Raw genomic sequence first — 22,445 nt, 5'->3', positions numbered from 1 at the left:
TAGATCTTACATTCCAGGTTCCTATGGTGTGTTGATCTTTAGAGCATCGGATTCGTCGTTCGCCTCCAGTACCGTCGGCCGCTAGCCTTCCTTTCGGCTTTGAGCTAGCTGCGTCATCACATCTGGGGCTAGTTGAACTTATCCTCTGCTCCTCCCCAGTAGCATTTTGGCCATCTTCCGACCTGGGAGTCCCATCTTCCAATGGCATACCGACATATCTCTGGTTGTACTGGTCCATTTAGTTTTCTTGGCAAGGATACTGGAGTGGTTTGCCATTGCCTTCCCCAGGGATCACGCTTGGTCTGACCTCTCTGCCACAACCGTCCCGTCTTGGGTGGCCCTTCACGGTTTCGCTCATGACATCATTGAGGTGCTCAAGCTCCAGCGCCCCGACAAGGCGGTGATCCTTTGCTGGAGAGATTTTTTATAACATTCAGCAAAAGGCAAACATCAATAAAAACTATCACTATTTTTCACTATTAGCTAACAATGTTAAGAATATTTTATAGTAAAAAATCTAAAACATTAAAACAAAAAAAATGGTAATTCATTTTTAGACTTTCAAATATAACATAATATTACCATGCAAAATTCATGCAAAATAAAAACTGCAGAACTGTTCCACTGTATGGGTGGACTCCAAAAGACAGAGGATAGTCTATTTTACGGGGGATCAAGGAGTTGAAGCCTGCAAACTATTTCGCCCATTTTTGCTGGTTATTTCCTCTCCCTGCCCTATGTCATAAACTAAGGTTATTTCCACGCCAACATTGGGGGGGGGGGGGAATAACAGGAAAACCGGGGAAAATTGATTTACTTCTTCAACCCCCCTCTGTCTAGGCCCCCTTTTTGTCTCCACCCAGATAATGAAACAGTACCAAAACTGTTTCTTTAGATTTACTTTATAGCTATCAATCTATTAATATCAATGGTAATATGTGCTATTTTCTCTCCAACTAAGCAATGTGGAATCAAATTGCCACTTTCCATGTATTGTATGTTAAACTGTAGCCCTGGAAGACCTTTTCACCCAACACCACACAATGTTCAGATTATCCAATAAGTAAAAGCTGATTAATGAACAAGCATGAAAAGAAAAAGGCAAGTCAAAAAAGAAGCAGCAAAAATACAAAAAGCAATTCCCAACGAGATCAAGAGTTCATCAGCTTTTGAACTAAGGCATCCACAGAGTCTTGAGTTAACGCAAAGAAAATAATCCTCGAGCAGGATATTGTTCAAAAGTTATATCCATAAACATGAAAACAGGAACACAAGAAAGGCAAAACCTCCAAGAACATGAAGTCATAAACAAGAATCAAACCAAGAATCTTGAAATACGGGAACCAGGAACTTAGGACTAAAAACCGGGAGTTGTTTCCCCTTTTTTACAATGTTGTTCTCACTAAAGGCCTAGAGCCCAGAAACTACTTAAAAGGCCTCAATCACTCCCATGACATCACTTTGTACACACCTGCTTTTCCTCTCCTTATGTCTAAGCCTCTGAGAAAAATAAGTCTTTGTTTTACATTCTGCATTCTAATTTCAAGGTGACTTGATCTAGAAAAACCTTAATCTCTCACCTCCTCCTCCAAAAGCCATTCTGGCCTATTATCATGAGAATTGGTATCACTTTCTCCTGTTGCCTGGGAATGGCCTGGGATTCCAAAACATCTCTAATTTTTTCTGAAAACTACACTAGATGCTAGTCTAAACATACTGAAACACCCAGTCGTGTGTACACTGTGGCCATAAGGTGAGAAAAATAGTATTCAAACTATGACCTTACACCATTATTGGCTAGTAACTCCCCATGTCAGTCAAGTGAACAATCTGATCTGAGCTTCAATCAAAACTTTAAAGCAGTTTCCCAAAATGAAAGCAGATTTTCTATCTCACTGGCATGCTCCAACCACAACTTGTCTTGTAAAATAACAAAGTATGGTTTGCAAGACAAGTTGTGGTTGGGTAACAAATAAGATTTATCATTATCATCATCATCATCATCATCATCATCATCACCATCATCATCGTGTGGCAAGAATGATCCACTGCACAACATCAGATTGTAGATTACTGGCTTCCCACACAAAAAGAAAGACTTCCATTGGAAAGGGGATATGACATAATTACCAGCAACACCATTAAATGGGTACTATTTTCAACCTAAATCACTCAGGAAGCAACACTGAAGCAGTTCCTGTACTTTTTTAATTTACAAAGCAATGGACAGTAGTAATGTTGGAATATGCACTAAAAGTGTAGCACGAAGCAATTCTGTTCAAATTACTGTTCAAATATGCTCCAAAAATTATGGTATAACTAAAACTGTAATTTTAAAAAACAGTAACTTAGACATTTTGTTATTTTTTCATATAATGGTTTTAGAATTTGTATCATTCTCAGCTACATTAAAGATTCAGATCAGAAGGTTTTCCTAATATTCAGAAGTCTTTTAATTTAAATGAAAAACAGCAAAGACTAAGTATTCTTGGTAAAATTGCCTTACTTACCCTGGTCTCCAAAATTCAACACATTCAGAAAAGTCATCACATATCTCTCACCTATAAAATTAACATTAGAATTTATTTTGTTTGCCATTATATTTGCAAAAGAAACAACTGCACAAGAAACCTCAAATTACTTTTGTGAACATATGATATGCCAAATCCAGCCGCTATTCATATCAATATTTATAAGCCCATTAGTAAGTGCATAAGAACGGCAGGAAAATTTGGAAGATCAAAACAAAATAAAATATGCAACTTTTCAAGACTTTTCAAAGTGCCCTCTGTTTCTACCTGCTTCAAAGACAAAATCCTACTGATCCCATGAAATGACGTACAACCCATTCTATGGGTTGCCCAAGGGACTGTATTTCTGCAGTGTGTAGAAATGGGTGGATTTGAAAGATGGGCTGGAAATTGGCTCCACTCATCTCCCTAAGTTTAGAAATTGGTATTTTTCTGTAGGATGGGAAATGGCGCCTTTGCCCATTTTCAGTTTGTTTTGTGACATTTCAGTGTAGGCATGAATGTGAGTCGTCCTTCTCCCACTATTACTCTTCGGACACAGAAAAGGACTGGCAAATAACTCTATCCTCCTTTTTTTTAAAAGTTGCTGTAACTGTGAATTGATAATTTTCTGTTTTGAAAACTCTTCTGAAATTGCACAATTTTTTTTTTTTAAAAAAACCCCTGTGACATGGACAGTCTGCGGACAACGAAATGGGAGGGGTGTGGTGAGGTCCAAATACCATTTTTCCTAAGTTGATTGAAAAAGAAAAGGTGCTCAAGAAAAGATGAAGAAAGACTCCAACCTACCCTCTGTTAAAACTTGTTTCAGAAATGATTGTTTAAAAAAACTCCAGGTCAATCTGGCTTCTTTCCAGTTTACAAATTCCTACAAATAAAACAGCCAGCAAATTATAAAGGGATATTAAAGGAATGGACATTCCAAATACAGTTATCAATTTCAGCTATATACATCATGAATACAATAGAGCTACAGTGTTTAACTTTGGGGGGGGGTTGATTATTTTTTGCATCGATGTCAGGCCTTTCAGACAGTGAAGGGGCTACAGTTCAGTACGTAGCCTATGGTCATAGACAAGGAAGCAATAAATGTTGCCTATTTCTCCCTTTGAAAATAGCTTTCTGCAACACGCTCTATGTGGGGTTGCCTTCGAAGACTGTTCGGAAGCTTCAAATGGTCCAATGGGTGGCGGCCAGGTTGTTAACAGGAGCAGCGCTCAGGGAGCATACAACCCCTCTGTTTCACCAGCTCCACTGGCTGCCAATTTGCTTCCGGGCACAATTCAAAGTGCTGGCTTTAGACTATAAAGCCCTAAACCATTTCGATCCAACTTACCTATCTGAACGTATCTCCCCTTATGAACCATCTAGGATGTTAAGATCTTCTGGGGAAGTCCTGCTCTCATTCCCGCCTTCCTCTCAGATGCTACTGGTAGGGACGAGGGACAGGGCCTTCTCAACGGTAGCCCCTCGGCTGTGGAACGCACTGCCTAGGGGGATAAGATTGGCCCCCTTCCTCCTGCCCTTCCGAAGAAAGGTGAAAACCTGGCTTTTCGAGCAGGCCTTCCCAAATATAGCATAGAGACATGATATTATGGAACCACTGATGACGCAACTGGACAATGATTTGATTTGGAGACGCTTTGATAATATTCTTAAGGCTTTGTATGTTTTTTATATTTGTATATTGTTGTTGAAGTTTTAATAGTATTTTATGACTGTTTAAATTGTTGTAATTGTTTCGGCATCGAATTGTTGCCTACTGTTAACCGCTTTGAATCGCCTCCGGGCTGAGAGGGGTGGTATATGAATGTAGTAGTAATAGTTTCCAGGTTAATTGAAGGAGGTTCCATAACTACGAGTTTGGATCATGTGATTTTAATGTTTTTATTAGGCAGTTTTAATTTTATGTCTTCATGTCTAATTGTTGTTTTATCTTATATTTAATTATCTTATTGATTTTAATGCTCAGTAATATGTTTTGTTTAGATCTATGATTTGGTTTACATGTATGTGAGGCATTGAATTTTGCCATTATCTGTTGTAAATCCCTTTAAGTCCCCACTGGGGTGAGAAAAGCGGTATATAAATACAGTAAATAAATGAATATTTGCAGGTTTGAATAACATGTTCTTTCTAGGAATGTTTAGATCAGTGGTTTTGGACTTCAGCTCCCACAATTCCGAACAGCTGGTACACTGGCCGGGATTTCTGGAAGTTGAAGTCCAAAGCACCTGGAGGAACAAAGGATGGGAACCACTGGATCATCCAAGGTGATTCTATGGTGACTGTCACCTGATCTTGACCAGAGTCACTCTTGAAGATCCAGAGTTTCCTAGAGAGGTGCTCTCTCATATAAAAAAGAAGTGTTTAATCTATATTTTTCCACTTTTGCAGCGGTTCTGAGCCCCTCATCCCCACAAAAGCTGGGGGCGTATTGTGGTTGGTTCATGCTCATTAAACAGTGTTGACATGATCCTCTTCAATCCACTCTAAAAGAATGGATCAACTGGCCAATAAAGGAAAAATATAATTATATCCACGCTGGACCTCTGTGAGCCAGTTTGTAGCATAAAGATCATGGGTATTCTGTCAGAAATTATGGTATTATAGTCTTTTTCATCAGTTCCCAATAGTACAACCAAAAGGGCTATGATTTATTGCCATTAATGTTAATTCATGTTACATGAATTTTCACATTAAATAAGTCAAGCAGCTGCTCTGAATGATAAATTGCATGCTATGATTTTCTTATACTCTTTTGCAGTGTAATCTCCTCTAAGCAAAATTTAGTTAAATCCAGTTATGAGAGAAAGTCATTTCAGGGCAGGGCAAAACCTATCAAATATGTCTAAAAGACACAATAAGCCTTGTGTATAACATTTTTATTTTATAATAAATCTATTAGGCCCTATATTTTCAGCAACATTTCAGCTATCCAGCTGTCAGGTATGTTTATGGAAGATACCTTAGAAATAGGTAGGTTTATTAAGCTTCTTTGTAGGTTCTTTGTACATTTTGACTTAAAGAAACAAGCCACTAAAACCTGTTTCATAAAATAATCTTAGATCAGGCAGAACACTGGCTAATTAGAAACAGGTTTCCTTCCATTGTGGGAATAATGATACATTATGGAACATGTCAGAACAAATTACACTTCACATGGCAAAACTGCAGGAGGACATAGGCAAAGAAACGGTGTGGGAGAAACTGGATAATTTCTTTCTGTTCGTCATTCAAGAAAGTGACTTTTCAAACTAGTGGTGAAATGTCAACTAGTACAAGTGTTCAGGTGTAATGAATGGAATCTTGGGGTGTGTTCTTCGTAAAAGTGTGCATTTAAAATTAAATGGAGGGGGGGAATCGAGTGAACAACATCATTTTTACAAGATTTCTCTACTGAAGCAGAACTATATTCCTAACCTTTCTGGAGCAATAGCTGTTTCTCTGCATTACAGACCATTTGAGCCATACAACTTTATTCAGTTATTTTTCTATAATGGGAACCAATTACATAAAATAAAACTGTATACAAGGAAATATGTTCAATAAGCTATAACCTTTAAAAATGCAAACAAAACAGATAGGAAGAAATGACTTAACACAAGCATTTGAAGTCCAACTCCTGGAAAGGATTGAGGAGAGGGACTCTTTCCCCGACCTCAATTTTACTTTGTTGATTGTAAAGATCAAATGTAGAAATATAACTGTGTTCACCTTAACGTGGCTTCAGCCAATGACAAATCCTGGAATATGGAGCTACCAGATTCATTATGGCACAGAGCTCTGTAGCAAGGTGAACTGAATATATTTGCTACATTTCTGTTCCTGAATTTCTGTTCTCACTCCTCTTCAGAGTAGAATACCGGAACAGGGCTTATAATAACATCTACTGCAGGAATTATTTGGAACAATTAGCAGTGCATGACTGGAATATGGCTTCTCAATAGCTTTTGAGGCATAACTGATTTTTGTGTTTTTTTAATTCTGTTTTAACTTGTCAAATTGTTTAGTACACTTTTAGTCTGTTTATATATTCTTAATTGTTTACATTGATTTTATTGTATACCACCCCGAGACTATGATAATGGGAGGGAATATAAGTTACGTAAAAGATTTTTTTTAAAAAAAGCTGTTCTACTTACTTCATCTTCTCCAAAATTAGGTAAAACAGATGTAATCCGTGAAACAGGGAATGATTTTTTAGTTGCTTCGGGAGAGCCCAGAAACTTCATGAAATATATTACATAGCATAACACCAAAATGCTGGTATAGAAAAGCTGCAAGAACAATTTTCCATTACTCTACTGAACACTGTAGCTAAAACTCTATTTTAACAACAAACAGATTGCTGATTAGATTCAAATGCCAGTGGACAATTCAAGCACAAGGACAGCTTCTCATCTGGAGAAAAAAATGTATTTCCTAGAATCATCACCCTGCACCACAATCACTGCTGGACAGATTTATACTTTTCTTTTTTCTTTCTTTCTTTCTTTCTTTCCTTCCTTCCTTCTTTCTTTCTTTCTTTCTTTTTTTCTTTCTTTTTAACAGAACTCCAAGATCAAAACATTAGAGGCTAGTGCAATGAAAGAAAAAAAACATCTTATCTCAGAAGCTATTTTCTCTGTCAGAACTGGCTGGAAGTCACGGTTGTTCCACACAAAAGCTATTCGACAACACATTATTCCTTGTTATGTTGTGAAAGGCTCCTTGATTTGTTGCTGCCATTTTTAAACAATCCTGATCTACTTTTGTCATGCTGGCATGGCCCACAAGGCAATTAGTGCAAGCTTTTTTCAAACTGCTGAAAGTTAGGAAAGTGCAGCAGTCCCACAAACACTATTATAGCCATTACTTTCTACCAAAAGTCTAAATCAAGACCCAAAGATACATGTAGTTGTTAAGGAGCTGGAATGCTATTTACAGCCGTCACAAAAACGTGACAGTACATAATATATAATGATGATGGCTAGTTTACTTTTTCAATTCCAATTCCACTTTAATCTTCATGGCTAACCAAATTAATGAATCTCTTCTACTTCATTAACGCTTTTGAAAAGTCTTCAAAAATGAGAAAAAGGCCTCCTAAAAACATTTGAGGATTCACGAGGCTTTCATGACTTTTATTAAACATTCCTTCAGAGTCTTTCCCAGACCAGTTTTGTGAAGGGCTTAATTAGACCAGAAAGAAGGCAGTTTGCCCTCTCTTAGGAAAAAGCATTCATTAACAGTGAAATTCAATAAATGTCTACTTTGAAATAAATCCCAGTGAATTCATAGGTCTTATTCTCAAATACATAAGGAACTGCAGTCTGGAAATCAGAGACATTTCCATTTCACATATTTTAGCCATAAATGAAATATAACAACCATTAAAGCTATCTGCCTAAGAACCATATATGTTATTTTATAACCTCATATATGAAAACATGAGATCATTTCATTGTGGAAGAAAGGGTTTAATAAACTGACATGATTCCTTTATTGCCAGTAAAGAGTTTAAACAAGAGTCAATTATGTGTGTGCCTTGAAAATTTGGTTTAAGCTACAGATAATTTATTTTCCATGCCTAATTGAACACAAAATTACATGGATATGACAGATAACCGACTATCATATATAAATACTTTCTGCCAAAATCCTCAAACAGAAAGCTAGTACTGAGGCCCTTCCACACAACCATATAACCCAGAATATCAAGGCAGATAACCCACAATATCTGCTTTGAACTGGGTTATCTGAGTCCACACTGCCACATAATCCAATTTAATGTTGATTTTATTGAGCTGTGTGGAAGGGGCCTTGGACAAAAGTAGATCAGCATGATCTGTAACAAACTAGTTTATGATAGAAAAGGACAAAATTTGGTAACAATAGCAATGCTTTCTCAATTTATTCAATTCAAATTATTATGACAGATTTTTGAAATAACGTTTACGAGAATGAAACCATACCTGAGCCAAAGAAAAAATGTATAGCCCCCAATGAGGGTACAGGACCACTAGAATAACCGTAAAAAAACATTTGCAAATGATTGACAGACTTTCAGCAATTACCTGCAAAAAATATACAAAAATGATGTTAACTATGTATACAGCATACCTCCTACTCTCTTACATCAGAGCTTTCCAAACTGTGTTGCAACACATTAGTGTGTCAACTGCAGTATGTAGATGTATTGCACAAACATAACAAGAAACCTCCGAGTCTATGTGAAATAAGCAATACCAGGTTGCATGCATTTTTCTGCAACAAATGTGCAGATTAATATGGTGCACTAGTATTACAACATCTGGGTAGTTGGACAGATTAGAGGGGAGGCTTTAGGAACACATCCAACCTCCAGTGGGTGTATATGTCTGAAGGAACCAGTCACACACACATATGTATGTACATGATAACAGTTAATTCTTAGTCTTTCCACCACTAAAATTTGGTGGACAAAGATTTATAACAGATGTTTTGTTCCACTTAGAAGCAGTACATTCATATTTCCAAGGGTTGCTCAGCCAGGAGATATCCACAACACGATTGCACCCCTGGTCTGGATTTTATCCAACATATTTAGTCTTATTGTTGTTGAGTGTCGTCAAGTCAACTTGAACAGATGGGGACCCCCATGAATGAGGGACCCCAAAGTCACCCTATCCTCAATAGATGTGCTCAAGTCTTGCTAACACAGGGCCATGGCTTCTTTGACTTAGTCCATCCATCTTGAATGAGATCTTCCTCTTCCTACTGTCTTTTTTGCCAAGCATTACTGTCTTTTCAAGTGAGTTATGTCACTTGAAAAGTGAGTCAGGACAGCTTCAAGTGAGTCAGGACAGCTTCAACTTAGTCATCTTGGTTTCTAAGAAGAGTTTGGACTTAATTTTCTCTAGGACCCATTTATTTGTCCCCAAGAGTCATAGAACTCTTCTCCAGCAACACATTTAAATGAGTTGATTTTCTTCCTATCGGCTTTCTTCATTGTCCAGCTTTCAGAAGTATACATAGAAATGGGATATACGATGGCATGGAAAATCCTAACTTGAACCCGAACAACTACTTTTTGCATTACACAGATGAATAAAAATGCTTTTATTGCTTAATACCAGTGTCCTAAATTTAAAATGAAAACAGCTCTTTCATACACACACACACACCTCTTGCTTTTTAAAACTATTTATGATTTCATTCATTCATCCAACTGTAAATTTTTCTCATTAATTAGGAAATGAACAAGAATAACAATTTGTGTGCATTACGTACTTACCTTCAGTTTTACAAATAAGTGCACATGTGCTAAAACCCAAAAAGGTTCACCCAGGAGTTCAATCACAGCAGAAAGGCCAAAGGCAACTACTCCAAAGTTATAGTGAGGGACAGTATTTTCATCAGGGACTTCAAGTACATCTAGCCAGACCCATCCCAGGAAGAGAGACCAACACACACCCAAGGGGACACTGTAAAGGCAAAAACTTTAGATGGTTTCATGTACTTAACTTCTCCTTAGCTGTCAGTACTGTTACAGATGGGTTTATCAAAATAAACTCAAGGTTCCTTCTTTTCTTCCTCTTTTCCTTTTTGCCCATTTTAAAACACACTAGGCTTTTAAATAAAGTAAAAGTCAACTATTTATGCAGCTCCTTTCCCACAAATATATATGCATAGGGTACTCCTGATTTATCTCCAGCATTCCTTGAAATGTATTACTAGCCTTGAGATCTCTACATACATACTTAGTTACTCAAGAAATCAATACTTCTCAAGCTGACACCTTATCTGCATGACTGCTTTCTGCACAGTAGCTCAGGAACTAAAGAAATGCCCAGCTGTGCTTCGGGGATATGTGGTAGTTAATATATGCATTAGATTCTCATGAAACCAAGTTAAATCCTTAGAAATGCAGCACTGCAGATAAGCACAACTCTTTCATTTACAGTTTAGATATGAAATAAAGTATTTGAGAGTTTCACATCCTATACCTAACCTATATACAAAGCTGCCAGCTCCTTCAAATCATGACTTGAAAGAACCGACTGTTCTAGCTTTTCAAAAGTACAGTATAAGCAAAACTCAGAGATGAAACATACAATTGAAACCTTGTGAAGTGGTCTTTCTGAGAGGATAAAACCCAAATGCCACAAACTCAAATTAGGATTGTCACCTTTCTGTGTAGACACCCTAAATGTCCCTTTAAAAGCTACAAAGCAGAATAAACCAAGGCAGTCAATGTACTCCCGCTTTTTAGAAGCCCAACATCTGATATGGAACAAATCTACAGTTTCCTGGAGTAGATTCAAAGAGGACGGATGGGGAAGAGAAATGTGATAGAAGTCATACCAGCTCTAGCTCCTCCATCACCTTTAGATCTTTGAAAGGAGGAACTATAGCCTCTAGATTTGCCACTGGCGGCCACACAAGAGTAGCTAATTATTTCATTTTAAGCACTGCACTTAATTGAAAGGAAGTAAAGGTTTTATAAGTGAAACAATCCAATATATCATTCAAACTTACGTTAGCCACAAAAGATTAAATGTTTTGGTCCAGTTTCTCCTGGTATTTCCACTCATGCAAGCTCTGCGAAATGCCTCTCTGGCTAAGAAAACAACTGTTGAATAAAGCAGCATCAACCTAATTTTATTTTTAAAAAAGAAAAATGGGGAGGGAGTGATTTTAGCACAAAATATGTATCACTAAGACAATGGTATATATGTAGCAGAGAAGACTAGATTTTCTACGCCAAAATATACTTCAATACATATATGTATATACATACACATATACACACATACACATACACAAAAACAAGCACCTAAAAGGATGTCTGGGATGTTGTGGGTGTTTAGCTTTTAAAAGGAGTTTTAAATGGAATTTTAATTGCACTTTAACGTTTGCATCCCTGAATAAACATTTGTTGTTGTTGTTGTTGTTGTTTTGAATTTTTGTTATTCATATGTATTTGTTTTTATTTTATGTGTATTACTGTTAGCTACCATTAATCCCTATGGGGAGAAAATAATAACTTATTTATTTATTTCCCATACTTGTTCCCCCCCCCCCCCATTTTTCACCCTGAAGGGGACTCAGGGCAGCCTCACAACTGGCAACAATTCGATGCTCAAAAAACAAACAGATTCCAAAAAGTAACAATTACATTTAAAACCAGCTATAAAACATAAATTGTTAAAACAGCAATTAAAATCACGCAAGTTCAATAACAACAACAACAACAACAACAACAACACTAATAGATCTTGTTTGCTGTGTACTAATCTTGTTATGTTTCAAAAACATTTGTCGTGTCAGGAGCGACTTGAGAAGCTGCAAGTTGCTTCTGGTGTGAGAGAATTGGCCGTCTGCAAGGATGTTGCCCAGGGGATGCCTAGATGATTTTTTTGATGTTTTTACCATCCTTGTGGGAGGCTTCTCTCATGTCCCTGCATGAGGAGCTGGAGCTGATAGAGGGAGCTCATCTGCCTCTCCCCGGATTCGAACCTGCGACTTGTCGGTCTTCAGTCCTGCCAGCACAAGGGTTTAACCCACTGCGCCACCGGGGTCTCCAAGTTTCAAATAATAATAATAAATACCCTTAAGACACCAGATACCACTTGATATTGGAAATTAAACAGTGTCAAGGATGGTTAGCACTTGGATGGGGTCTGCCAAATAATATTAGGGACTTCTTCACACTAACCCTCCCTCCTCTTCCATTTTTGCATCCCGCTTGCCCTCCCTCCTTCTCCATCAGACGGTAGGAATGTCTGATGGGGCACACTGTCCACATCAGACAGGAGAAAGGGTGGCAACATGCATTACCACATTGGCCATTCCATCGAATGCTTAGAGCAGCAAAGCACCTCTATGTGTCCTTAAAAAAAATCTGAGGCAATTTATGATGACACCATAAGTTGGAGCCACATAGACAACTTGGAGCCACACAGACAATCTTAACTGTTAAATCTATGGAAGAATTAAATTGTTTTTAGTAGATCACGACACACAGCATCACCTCTCCACATTTGCTAAGGTTCCATTTTTCCAGCAAAAATGGAAAAACTGAATTTTAAAAAATACTAATGCTAATTTTTGTACTTGACAGAACACCTCCCTGGTAAACTGAAGTTTTAAAAAGGCTAATTTTTTTACTTGACAGAACACCTCTCTAGTAAACCCTAAGTCCTCTAATGTAATGTATGGTCACCACAACATGTTCATAGATTTGTGCTGGAGGACCTAGAGATTCCTGGAGAGACTGTATTAACCAAATCCACAAAAAGTTAAACAGTCGAATTTGAAGGTCTGGCTGTAGTTGACAATGGTCTCTGCCAAGATTTGTTTTCTGGAACAAATGTAAATTACATTTATGAATTGATAGTTCACCTCCTAATACACATACCACTAAATATGTGTCCTTTTATAGGAGATGTCTCTGCTAAAAACAGGTGTACTATTCTTTCACACTACAAATTTATAGCACAATGACCTCACTTTAACTGATTTGATTGGATCTTATGGAATCCTAGGGCTTATAGTTTGGTAAGGCATTAGAGATCTCTGCCCGATAATTCTTGCCTCTTCAGATCCCAGGACTGCACAGAATGGAGCCATTGTACATAAGATGAAATTTTACTATGGTGTTAGACAGCCAGAAATGTCAGTACTAGAAACAAGGAATTTCAGAGTTTCTGCTAATTTGAAAAAAAATACAGGGAAATAAACCAATAGCTTGTTTACTGGTATGTAAACTTGTATGTTGACATTTATATTAGCATTGCATATAAATAAGCTGAGTTTATTTTGTAACATTCACTGCTAAGGTTTGAGAAAACACTAAGAATTACTGAACACCTATCAAAATTAGAAACTACTATGTAAACACAGCATGCTAAACAGCTACTGGATATTTACATAAAGCAGAGAGAAAATTCATTTGTCCAAGAAACCAGATCACAAGCAGAAATTTGCATTTAGACAACACTGCAGATATTAATTCAGCTAAAAACTTTTGAAACATTTCCTTGCAGCATCATACCAAGAAGCTTAAGCTGAATCATTTACCTTTTTGTTGCTTAGGTTTACAAAGATTTGACTAGAACACAGTGGGACAAAATTGCTGTAATTTGGAAACATTAATCATTCATACTTCAAAAGAAAATTATCATAATTTATTACCTTACATTCACAAGGCCAATAATTTCTTTTGATACATATCGCAACGTAAAAGCATTTAACCCAAAAGTAATTAGCCGGAACAGTACCTGTAAATAAATAAATAAATAAATAAATAAAGTGAAAAGAGAAAGGCATTTTTAAAATGTTCAGACCTAAGCAAAGTCAGATCTTGAGGAAGTAATTAAACTAAATGCCAAATAAATCTTTGGGGGCCTCTGCAGTATCCATACAATTTGACACCACTACAGGTTTACAAAATCTCTAATAGTGCTGTGCCTTACTAAACTATAAATCCCAAGATCCATCGCATTGAGTCATAAATAAAATAGATCCTGCCAGGCTGAGGTCAACCCTCTTGGCTTAACAAAGGAATTTCCCACACTCCTTGATCAAAATGATACATTATAGCCAGCAGCACAGAAGAAACTGCCACAAGGAGGCAGAGGTACTTTTTTGTCTTGAATACTCCAGCTCTGAACACGGATAGACCACTTGCAATTGCAGATCTGTGGCAATACTATGAACCTCATAACATTTAGAAATAGTTTGTTCAATCAGTATGCATCCCATAGGTTTTTATGACTTATTGTACACTGTTTTCAGACGGGATGCATACTGACTCGGTCAGTCCGTCATACCCAATTACTCAATTCTTGCCTCAAGAAAATACTGCATTTTGATTCATCACACCATGGAAGGCTGGCTTCTCCCAATCTGTTCAAAAGACTCCCTAAGTCACTCTCTGGCCCCTTTAAAAGGTTTTTTTTTCTTTTTTTACATTGCAGAGTGACGTAGCCTCGAACTCCCAGACTACTACTCTTGCAAGATTTGACAAAGATCGTGCGTCTGCATAGCAGTAGGTTCACCTGGTGCAAAACACATACAAATACATTGGAGGGAAGAACTTGTGCATATTTTGGTAAAGTCTGGGATTATGACACATACAAACACATCCCCAAATGACAAGTCATATCATTGCTGAAGGGATGCATACAGATTCACACGTAAAAACAGTGCTCCAGCAATGGAAAAATCCATAATATTTTTTAAAAACATGACTAGAATGCCGTCTACAAATAATCCATTTCTGTGACATTTTGCAGACAGATTCCAAAGGACTACTGTCAGGATGAAGCAAATGTGATGGGACCAGTTAGAAATCTCAAACACTCTCAGAAACAGAGTATTTCCTAATGTGATATGGTCCATAATCTATTCCTTTCCCTGCCACACTAAATGCAACGCTAAACATTACTTGGAAGCACATCAGAATTTTAGTTTGTGAGATAGTTTGGTTTGGGTTTTCTACATAGCATGAGCAGTACTGCACACTGGATCTACAACACACAGGAAAGCAAACTTTAACTTTTTCCCTGCAAAGCTCTGATCCTAATGAGGATCCATCCCATGCTATAAAACTATAAATCTATTTTATGACAGCACTGCAATGCGAGTGGGCTATAACTGTACACAAAATAAGAGCCAACCAAATAGCAATGAAAGAAACTGAAGACTAAATAAACGATCTGTTTATCTGTTTTATTTATACAAATAAAGTACAGCAAGCAAAATACAGCAACACATATGCAGGAAATAGTCCTAAATCCTGAGAACTTAAAAAAGAACAACCTGCGCATTGTTTGCAAACATGTCCCTCAATAATAATAATAATAATAATAATAATAATCTTTATTTGTACCCCGCTCCATCTCCCCAATGGGGACTTGGTGCGGCTTACATGAGGCCAAGCCCAAAACAACAATACATGAAATAAAACAAAACCGAAAACGCAAATAATAGACGATAATAATGCAATTACATAAAACAAAAGACAACATAGCAATATAAAATTACAATAAACACAATATACACAATCATGGTAACATGGGCGAACTACATGTAATGGATAAAAGAAAACTGGGTAGAAACAGATTAAAAACTCAGTCGAGATAAACACGAGATAAACAAGTACAGATTATTTGCGGAGAAGAGCTCGTTTTAGTCACGATCGTGGAGCAAAACTTTCCTATGGGGGGAATGCACTCCCTTCTCTGGAGATAGTCTTTACTTTCTCTGTTACAGGACACAATCCCTTTAATTTAACCAAATCCACGTGGATTCACATACAATATTTTTAATTAATCTGGAGAATAACAGAGAAATGCATTTATATAGCTGGATTAATGAAATCTGACATCACTTTAATTGCCTTGGGTCAATGCTGTGAAATCATGGGATTAGTAGTTTGATGAGGCACCAGCCCTCTTTAGCATAGAAGGCTATAGGCCTTGTAAAACTACAACTTAAAAAATTCCATCACATTGATCCATGGCATTTAAAGTGATCTCAAATAGCATTACTTCTACAATGTAGATGCATCCTGACAGCAAGCCCATTCCATACAGAATAGTTTAATAGAGTCAGCACGTCTGTAAAAGATGCCCTGAAATACTTATGAATGAGACTACACTGTGTGTGTGCATGTGTGCGCGCGCGTGTGTGTGTCTGTGTGTGTCACTTCATCCATCCTATACTGCATGTGAATTGTGGGAAGCCACAATTTGCCAAAGAACCTGGTCACAAATCCATGTGTGACAATGTCAGGGTAAGAAGTAAAATGAAAGATCATTGTAATGATTATTAAAAACTAAATCAGGCTCTTACTTTTGAATTTTAATACCAAGTTTCTCAGAGGTTATCAAATATAGTATGAAATAACCAGAACAACAGCACATTAAGCCTACAATTAATCTGCAAAATGAAATTGGTCCTCTTTCCAGCTACATCAAGTTGATGATTTTTCTATGTAAATGAAGCCCCAATGTAATCATTTGTCTCACATGCATATTTACAACCTAATAAACATAAGCATTTCATGTTCACCTGATGAAAATAAAATACTTGCCCAGTAAGCTGCAGAATTTACTTCTTATCAATTGTGAGCATATTTCATTTTTATTTCCTACTTTGCTTGTCTCAGGGAAGGTGGGGCTAAATCAAAATTGAGGGAAATTAACTGAAAATATATAGCAAAACTGTTCCAGACACAAATTCTTGGAATTTATCATTAAAAACTTCAGATTGTCGTGGCCACAGGTTGTGATAAAGAATTATTATGTGAGCCTATTTAAAAGATATTCCACTTATTGATATAAAAAGAGAAATGAACCCCTTAAAATGTGTACCATATAATAAATAAGTGTAAGACTAATGTAAGAATAAAACAATGTTAATTATTAGTGCATCATTTAATTGTTAGTTGTTAATGGAAACATTTGCTCTTTTTAAAAAAAAAAATGCAATGCTAGCCTTCATTCATTCTGCATTTCATATATGCATTTTTGCCTCCTTCCATCTGAATTCCCCATTCTGCTTCTTTCAAATTGAAGTACAGTAGTCTTGCTTATCTGACCATAGCTTATCCAACAATCCGTCTTATCTGACACTCTTATCCAACATCTCCCTTTTCCTCCTTTCAATTAAAGGAGCTTTCCCCAACTCTCTCACCATTTCCAATAAGTGAAAAAGGCACACAAGGAGGAGGCAGGAAAGGGGGAAAAGAGGCAGGACCCGCTGGGGCACTCTAGCCCCGAGGCATTGCCTTGCCTTAAGCCTTTGGGTCCCTGTTGTTAGTATTATAGGTGTCTAGCACCACGACAGACGGATAACAGGAGACTCCATATTATTCAACATATTTCTTAATCCAATGTTCTGCTGACCCCTTTATGTTGGATAAGAAAGACTCTATTGTATAACTGCTGCTGTCCTTTTAAAAGAAAAAAGAAAAGAAAATTCAAGAAGTATTCTCACATATTTATTTGGCTGAGTGAGGATTTGAACCCTTGAATGTATCTTGAACCACATTTTTGGAGAAAAGTGGGATACGAATTAACAAATAACCCAACTGTTTTTATAGGCTAATGTTCAAACTACTACATCACACTGGTTGTGATTTTAAAATAATAAATATAATTATAAAATTATAAATAATAATAATACATATAATTACATGGAATCATACTGTAAGGGCTGTAGTCTGAAAATGGATCATAGGAGTTATAGTCCTAAAAGAAAAGAGCAGATGCTGCAGTTTTTAGAAAAACAACTCTCTCCCAAATTCTTGGTATGCGAAACTAGAAGATAAAACCAGTGTTTGGCCACTGTTGAAGCAAGTCAGGGTCAACGCTAGAGATATGAAGTTTCAATAAGATTTCAACTCAGCTGTTTGCATGCATAGAATATTCATTAGAACACAATAAACAAGAATAAGTCAATGAAAAAGACAAAATGTTAACACCAATCAAAATTCTGTTGTTTGATGTGCTGTAAAATGATAAAATATCATGGTCCCGTTTTTGGGGTGCGGCAGTTCTTTATGCTTCAAGCCAACTGTCTGCCATTTGCTGGCTGGCAAAAAAGCCTTCTTCACTTGACTCAAGTCATCCGTGTTGTCCATCCCTGTACCGTTCCCTTGAGAGCAGAAGAGAAGGGAATGTCTGAAAGCGTGCAGAGTTCCCCCTTCAATGCTAAAATTTAAAAATAGTTGCGAAAGAAGCTTAAACACCCTCTTCTGCAGTAGCACTAAAAGAACAGATCCCAAAGGGTGGAAGAGCAAGTCAAGGGGTGCTGTGGTTTTAGATCTGAATTAGTTTTAAATATTTTAACAATTTATTCTCATTAATATTTATATTAATTTTTTTTTTAATGTTTGCATTTTTGGGGGGGTTCAATAGTATTGAATTGCTTGCATTGTATACTGCTTGGAGTCTTGTTTGTAGAGAACAAGTGGAGAGTAATAATAATAATAGGTGCAGAAAGTGCGCAATTAATCCACTCTGATATTACTTTTAACTGCTATGGTTCATGGGAGATGTAATGTGGTAAGGCACTTTCACTCTTTGGAGAAAAGGCTAGACCATCTCAAACAACTTCCACTATTCAATAGCTAACTTGCAGTGAGTTGTGTGAAGTGTGTGTTAATTGACAAGTCCCTGCAATAATAGTAATTGAACAATTTTAGAATGTTTATGTCATTCTTATAGATGGTTTTATTATTATAAATGTTTGTTGTTTGTACTGTTTTTAAAATGTTGTGAGGCGGTTTGGGTCCCATTCAGAGAGAAAAGCAGGATATAAATACAGAATTATTATTATTATTATTATTATTATTATTATTATTCTGGCACAAAAACACATCTATTATTATCTATTATTAATATTATCATTATCATTATTAGATACAAAACAAGACTAGTATACAGCAAACAAGATTACTATGCTGGCTTTTGTATTTGATCACACATGTGACACTTCCCAAGTGTCTAAGACTGTGTGATGTATCGGCAAATAATGTGTGCAGATCCATGTAGAGTTGCCTTTTGCAGCTGACAGACGGTAATCTTGTCAGCGCCTATTGTTTCTACGTGAAGGCCAAGGTCTTTAGACACTGCACCCAGTGTGCCAATCACCACTGGGACCACTTTTACTGGCTTGTTCCAGAGTCTTTGCAGTTAGATCTTTAAATCCTCATATCATGTAAGCTTTTCCAGTTGCTTCTTGTTAATCCTTCTGTTGCCTGGGACTGCAACATTGACTATCCATACTTGTCTTTTTTGTGAGGTCTGGAGTATTGTGTTCCAAAATTCAGTCAGTCTGAATTCGGAAGTCCCAGAATAGTTTGACGTGTTCATTTTCCGTAGCTTTTTCAGGTTTGTGATCCCACCAGTTCTTTCTCACAGGTAGATGGTATTTGTGGCACAAGTTCCAATGGATCATCTGAGTTATGCCTCTGCTTATAGTCTGCCCGCGCGATCTTCCCATAGCAGCTGAGGATGTGATCTATTGCTTCATCTGCTACCTTGCAGAGTTTCAATTTGAGATCTGTCAGTGCTGTGCTTATTATTTATTTATTTATTTATTTACAACATTTATATGCCGCCTTTCTCACCCCAAAGAGGACTCAGAGTGGCTTACAAGGTATATATACATGCAATATATTACATTATTAGCATAATACAATATCAGTATTATATATTACTATATTGTACTATACCATTATATTGCAATATTGTATATTGTAATGATTTTTTATTGTAGTAATTGCATATTGTAATAATATTATATTATATTGAAATATTATTAGTAATATTACATGTAATATAAAATATTTAATCATAATATAATATTATTAATAATAATAATATATTGTACTAGCCATCTCCTGCCACACGTTGCTGTGGCCCAGTCTCGGTATATGTGTTTTGTGTGTGTATATATGTGTATTTATATTTGTGTATATGTGAATATATGTGGTACTGCACATGCGTTGTAATGTATTGTATATATATCTCTCTCCTGCTATGTTTTTCTTTGTTTTTATGAGTGATGGTCACTCGTTGGCCTGATAGGTGTATTGTGTCCAAATTTGGTGTCAATTTGTGGAGTGGTTTTTGAGTTATGTTAATCCCACAAACAAACATTACATTTTTATTTATACAGACTAGCCATCCCCTGTCACGCGTTGCTGTGGCCCATTCTGTGTATATATGTTTTGTGTATGTGTATATATGTGTGTGCGTGTATTTGTGTGTTTGCCTATACATGTGGTTTTGGACATGCATTGTAATGTATTTTTTAATATATATTTTTGCCTTCTTAAGCCTCTTCTGCTGTGTTTTTCCGTGTTTTGTGAGTGATGGTCACTTGTTGGCCTGATAGGTGTATTGTGTCCAAATTTGGTGTCAATTCGTTTTTGAGTTCTGTTAATCCCACAAACGAACATTACATTTTTATTTATATAGATTACATTATAATATTATAAATATATGTTATTATTAGTAGTAGTAGTAATAGCAGCAGTAGCAGCAGCAGCAGTATTAGAGCCAGGGCAATTAATGTATTGTAAAACTGCACTAATTCTACAGTGCAGATACAAGCAAAGTTTCCAGTCTGGAAACCCTACAACATCTTGTCCAGATTAGCAAAATAAGGCTGGATCTACAATGCCATATAGGTGAAGACGTGGTTATGGAGACAGGCATTCGACGAGTGAGCCAATACCCTGAGATATGGATGGAGGATGATGAACGCCGATTTTAGTGGGACGACTGACCATTGTATTTATTGAATGTAATTGCTGTTTTAATGTTTTATTGTAATATGAATTATGATGTTGTATTGACTGTATGTGATATTATGGTTGGAAACCAGTCTGAGTCCCTCGAGAGAGGTGAGAAGGTCGGTATATAAAACTTTTAAATAAATAAATAAATATAATCCAGTTCAGAATGCAGATTTACTGCACTGAACTGGATTATATGAGTCTAAACTGCCACATAATCCAATTCAATGCATTTCATCTGCATTTAGTTAATATATAGGATCCAACCTTTGTGTGAATCCATTACACGAGACCTCTCCCTGGACAATATCTTGGTTGTTTTTAACTGCCCTCAAGTCAATTAAGACTCTTCCCAAATTCACCCCATCATCAAGAGCACTGCTTAGGTCTTGCAGACTGGCTTCCTTGAATGGCTCTATCAGTCTATTCTATTCTAGAGCTATAGCCTACTTTAGTTGCCACGGCAACATCCAATGGAATGTCGGGGCTTGTAGTTTAGGAAAGGGCGTTTGGACCGCTCAGCCCCAGTACGCTCAACTACAAGCCCCAGAATTCATCTCGGCAGTTAAAAGGGAAGGCGCGCCCCTCTTGTGACACGAAAGCAGGCGAGAGGGGAAAGCAGCGGAGGCCGGGCGGTACCTGCAAGAGGGCGCTGGAGGAGGCCAGCCGGGTTGTCTCCCTGAGCGCGTCCTGCGAGCTCGCCATCTTCCCCTCCCCGCCGGGCTCCTTCCTCAAGGAGAGAAAGGGAAGCGAGCCGGCAGAGGAGTGAGGGAAAGGGCTGCTTCCTCTCTGGCGCGGGAGGATTACGTCATCTCACCGTGCGAGGGAGAGCCCAAGCTTTCCTCCTCCTCCTTCCTCCTCCCCTCTCGCCTTCAGGGATGCACCCATGCTCTAGAATAGTGGTTCCCAACCTGTGGGTCCCCAGATGTTTTGGCCTTCAACTCCCAGAAATCCTAACAGGTCGTAAACTGGGTGGGATTTCTGGGAGTTGTAGGCCAAAACACCTGGGGACCCACAGGTTGAGAACCTGGTGCTGTGCAATCATTTAGCTTTACAAGGCCTAAAGCAGGCATGGGCCAACTTGGGCCCTCCAGGTGTTTTGGGCTTCAACTCCCATCATTCCTAACAGCCTCAGGCCCCTTCCTTTTCCCCCTCAGCCGCTTAAGCGGGGAAAAGGAAAGGGCCTGAGGCTGTTAGGAATGATGGGAGTTGAAGTCCAAAACACCTGGAGGGCCCAAGTTGGCCCATGCCTGCCCTATACTGAGAGAAAGGCTTAGTTTTCAAAATCAAGCAGCTTCTGGTGACCTTGCATTATTATTTACCCCTCAAAGCATTTAGTGACATTGTGTGTGTGTGTTTATAAGTGCCTCCAAGTCACCTGTTGATTTATGGTGACCCCATGATTTTATAGGATTCTCTTAGGCAAGGGATACAGCGGGCCCATTGTATCCGCAGGCTCAGAATTTGCAATTTTTACCACTCATGGATTCAAATTATAGTGTCATACACAACACTGCTTTACCCAAGGGAAGTTGTGTAATATAGTACTGTATTGACAAAGCAATGGTGCCCCCGGTGGCACAGTGGGTCAAAGCACTGAGCTTGTTGACCGAAAGGTCGCAGGTTCGAATCAG

At 37.6% G+C, this 22,445-nt stretch overlaps 1 protein-coding gene across 3 annotated transcripts in view; it reads right to left on the bottom strand.

Moving 5' to 3' along the window:
• The window catches only part of RFT1 (RFT1 homolog), a 36,698-nt gene extending 15,085 nt beyond the window's left edge, over window positions 1-21,613 (bottom strand). The window contains exons 1-8 of one of the 3 annotated variants that reach the window (XM_060765891.2): window positions 21,451-21,613; window positions 13,692-13,777; window positions 11,034-11,150; window positions 9,790-9,979; window positions 8,489-8,590; window positions 6,677-6,811; window positions 3,321-3,399; window positions 2,511-2,561 (exon numbers count right to left, since the gene is read on the bottom strand). In XM_060765891.2, the coding sequence (XP_060621874.2) occupies window positions 2,511-2,561; window positions 3,321-3,399; window positions 6,677-6,811; window positions 8,489-8,590; window positions 9,790-9,979; window positions 11,034-11,150; window positions 13,692-13,777; window positions 21,451-21,516 (826 nt within the window). In that variant the 5' untranslated portion in view covers window positions 21,517-21,613. Of the gene's footprint in view, window positions 1-2,510; window positions 2,562-3,320; window positions 3,400-6,676; window positions 6,812-8,488; window positions 8,591-9,789; window positions 9,980-11,033; window positions 11,151-13,691; window positions 13,778-21,450 lie in introns of those variants that run through there. The other 2 variants (XM_067463597.1, XM_060765892.2) reach the window with 2 other exon arrangements.
• Window positions 21,614-22,445: the final 832 nt, after the last annotated feature.

Source organism: Anolis sagrei, chromosome 2 (assembly GCF_037176765.1).
Source record: "Anolis sagrei isolate rAnoSag1 chromosome 2, rAnoSag1.mat, whole genome shotgun sequence".
NCBI classification, from domain to species: domain Eukaryota; kingdom Metazoa; phylum Chordata; class Lepidosauria; order Squamata; family Dactyloidae; genus Anolis; species Anolis sagrei.
The sequence above is the reverse complement of the archived record's forward strand: the minus strand, read 5'-3'. Positions and strand labels throughout refer to the sequence as shown.